Source organism: Dama dama, chromosome 1, assembly GCF_033118175.1.
Source record: "Dama dama isolate Ldn47 chromosome 1, ASM3311817v1, whole genome shotgun sequence".
NCBI lineage: Eukaryota > Metazoa > Chordata > Mammalia > Artiodactyla > Cervidae > Dama > Dama dama.
The window spans coordinates 48247526-48250768 of record NC_083681.1 but is presented as its reverse complement, the minus strand read 5'-3'; the positions used below and the strand labels follow the sequence as shown (position 1 = coordinate 48250768).

At 41.8% G+C, this 3243-nt stretch overlaps 1 protein-coding gene across 1 annotated transcript; it reads left to right on the top strand.

The window, feature by feature from the left end:
• Nucleotides 1-291: 291 nt before the first annotated feature.
• Nucleotides 292-1245, top strand: LOC133054079 (olfactory receptor 51J1-like). The gene has a single exon (XM_061138732.1). The coding sequence runs from the start codon at nt 292-294 to the stop codon at nt 1243-1245; it is 954 nt and encodes a 317-aa protein (XP_060994715.1).
• Nucleotides 1246-3243: the final 1998 nt, after the last annotated feature.

The window sequence follows — 3243 nt, the reverse complement described above, 5'->3', positions numbered from 1 at the left end:
AGCCATTTCCCCCTTAGCAGATTCAAGGGGCACTACCATTTATAGGGATAATTTTCTACTAACCTTGAACTTCTTTCTGTTGGATACTATCACCTCCTTGTAAGTGGGAATTTCCTGATGATCATCATCTGTCAGTTTTCAGGCATGAGATATTTAACCACATTAATATGTGACTTTGTTTTATTCTTCCCTTTCCTTAGTGCCCAGGAGTCATTCTCTACTATCATGTCATCTCATGAGTTTGCTTTTAATTTTCAAGGAAGCACTGATCCTACTGAATGAGATTTTAACATGAGGAACTCCAGTAGTACTCTGGAGTTCCTACCTACAAGGTTCATTCTGGTTGGCATCCCAGGACTGGAGGCAGAGCACATCTGGATATCCATCCCCTTCTGCTTGATGTACATGATCATCTTCCTTGGGAACGGCACCATTCTTCATGTCATCAGGACAGACACTGCTCTACACCAGCCCATGTACCTTTTCCTTGCCATGCTGGCACTGGCGGAAGTCGGTGTCTCTGCATCCACTCTGCCTACAGTGCTAGGAGTTTTCCTTTTTGGTATCACCGAAATTAGTTTCAATGCATGCCTTCTCCAGATGTTCTCCATCCATTCTTTCTCCATTATGGAGTCTGCTGTGTTGCTCTCCATGTCTGTGGACCGATTTGTGGCCATCTACAACCCACTGCGCTATACAGCCATCCTAACCATACCCCGCATTTTTGGCATGGCAGCCTGTATTGGGCTGAAAAGCATTGTGCTCATGGCCCCATTGACCATTCTCCTAAGGCGCCTGACCTTCTGTGGCCATAATATCCTCTCCCATTCCTATTGTCTTCACCCCAACCTTATCCATCTACCTTGTGGGGATGCTACTGTCAACAATATCTACGGGCTTTTCATCATTACTTCCACTTTTGGGCTTGATTCACTCCTCATTGTGGTCTCCTATGGGTTCATACTCCACACTGTACTAAGCATTGCCACTGGGGAGGGACGGAGGAAAGCACTCAGCACATGTGGTTCACACGTCTGTGCTGTATTCTCTTACTATGTGCCTATGCTTGGCTTGTCTATGGTGCACCGTCTGGGACATCATGTGTCCCCTTTGCTCCATGCTATGATGGCCAATGCTTACCTCTTCTTACCACCTGTTGTCAATCCCATTGTCTACAGCATTAAGACCAAGGAAATCCGTCGTGGCATTTCCTGGATGTTATCAGAGAAGAAAGCCAGAGTTTAGACAAAGGACAAAGTAGAAGGAAACTTTTTCTATAATCACAAGTGGTCCCAGCTAGCAGGTTATACAAATGATGTTACCTTAAAACATGGTACCTAACAGGAGGTTGGGCTTCCCTGGTGGCTCAGTAGTGAAGAATCCACCTGCAACGCAGGAGCCTCAGGAGACGTGGGTTTGATCCTTGGATTGGGAAGATGCCCTGGAGGAGGAAATGGCAACCCACTCCAGTATTCTTGCCTGGATAACCCCATGGAGAGAGGAGCCTGGCTGGCTACAGCCCACAGGGTAGCAAAGAGCCGGATACAACTGAAGCGACTAAGCACAAGAGGACGTTATCCATAATATGGTAGTGAGCAGGAGTTGGGGTGCAAGTGGTGAGGGATTATGTATGACAGAACAGTATAAAGAATTGATGTTATTTTGAAACATGTTGTGTGCAATACCTTGCATAGATGGAACAGGAATGCCAGAAGGATTGTTTATGAAGACATAGAACTCCACATAAGGAAAAAAAGTAATCAGAAATTGGAAAATGTCCTGGGAAATCTATTGAGTCAACTGTTCTAGGAAAAGAGAAAGTGCAAAGAGTTATATTTTCTTGAGTTGTTGGTACTGAAAGGTTGTTGCTGAACCATAAGACGCCAGGATTCTTGGCCTCCGGAGGAGACAAATTCAATCCAGGGGCAGAGACGAGGCTGGATCGCTCAGAACTTTTGTGTAATAAAGTTTTATTAAAGTATAAAGGAGATAGAGAAAGCTTCTGATATAGGCATCAGAAGAGGGCAGAAAGAATACCCGCCTCCTAGTCTTTAGCTGTAAGTTATATAGTCACTCACAGTCTGTTAATGAAAAGAAAGGAATGTCTCAGAATTTAGAATGGCACCAGATAATTCATCCCTGGCCATAAAACGATTGACTTGAATCTTGTAGAAGGGCAGATTACCAACAAATAGTTTCATTTACATAGATTAGGGGGACAATATCTGAGTAAGTAGGTTAGGCCATTTGGCAGAACCAACTTGAAGATAGAGTCTGGGGTTCATTAACACAGCTTAAGACAACATTTCCATAAGAAAAAGAAATGTATTGGTTAACTCAAGGTTTGAGAGTAGTTAGCTTCAGGTGAAACCAGGTGGCAACACAGCATTTTAAGAGAAACCTCCTTTTACATTTGTATAGAGAAGAAAAAAATATCTTTGGTTTGTTTCCTCCTGCCGCTTAAGAGAGATAAAAATGTCTGGCACTTGCAGCTTATTTCCTCTGTTTGGAGACCCCTGGCCTTCCTGCCTGTTACCCTCTCAGTACCCAAGCTCAACAGCAGAAGGACATACTGAGTAGCTCGCTCAGAGGAGACTTTGAGTACTGACTCCAATGTGGCATTCACTCATTCTCACCAAAACTCCCAAGTTGGGAGACTAAAGATTACAAATCTTGTTGATTATGCAGAAGTCTGAAGGTCTCCCACCCATAATGCAGGATCTTTCAAAAAAGCAAAATCCCCTTTGTGGACATTAATATGTTCTATCTGATTTGATATTTCTTTGCAGATATTTGGAATAATGTAAACATTTAACATTTATATTTTATGGAAAGTAACTAAGACTTTTGAGATGAAAATGTACACTAGGAAGCTTATATTTATTATCTCAATTACTCCCCACAAAAATCCTAAGAATTATGTTTAATGCAATTATTATTTTTCAGGTGAAAACTGATGCTTAGATATTGTAAGTATCTTACTGAAACCTATACATCCAAAAATTAGCAGTGGAATCCAGTTGGATCAAACTCCAGCATAAAAGCCTAAACTATACTGTCAACTAAGCAAGAATTGAAGCTCTTTGGATCCTCTCAGTAGACAGTCAAATATCATTAATTGAACAAACTCAATGGGTCAGAAAGAAATTTATCTTTGTTTGCTTATTCCACAAATCTAGGCCTTAGGTATAATGCGAGGACAAAAGAAACTAAGCTCCTCATGGGGTTTAGAAACTATTTTTT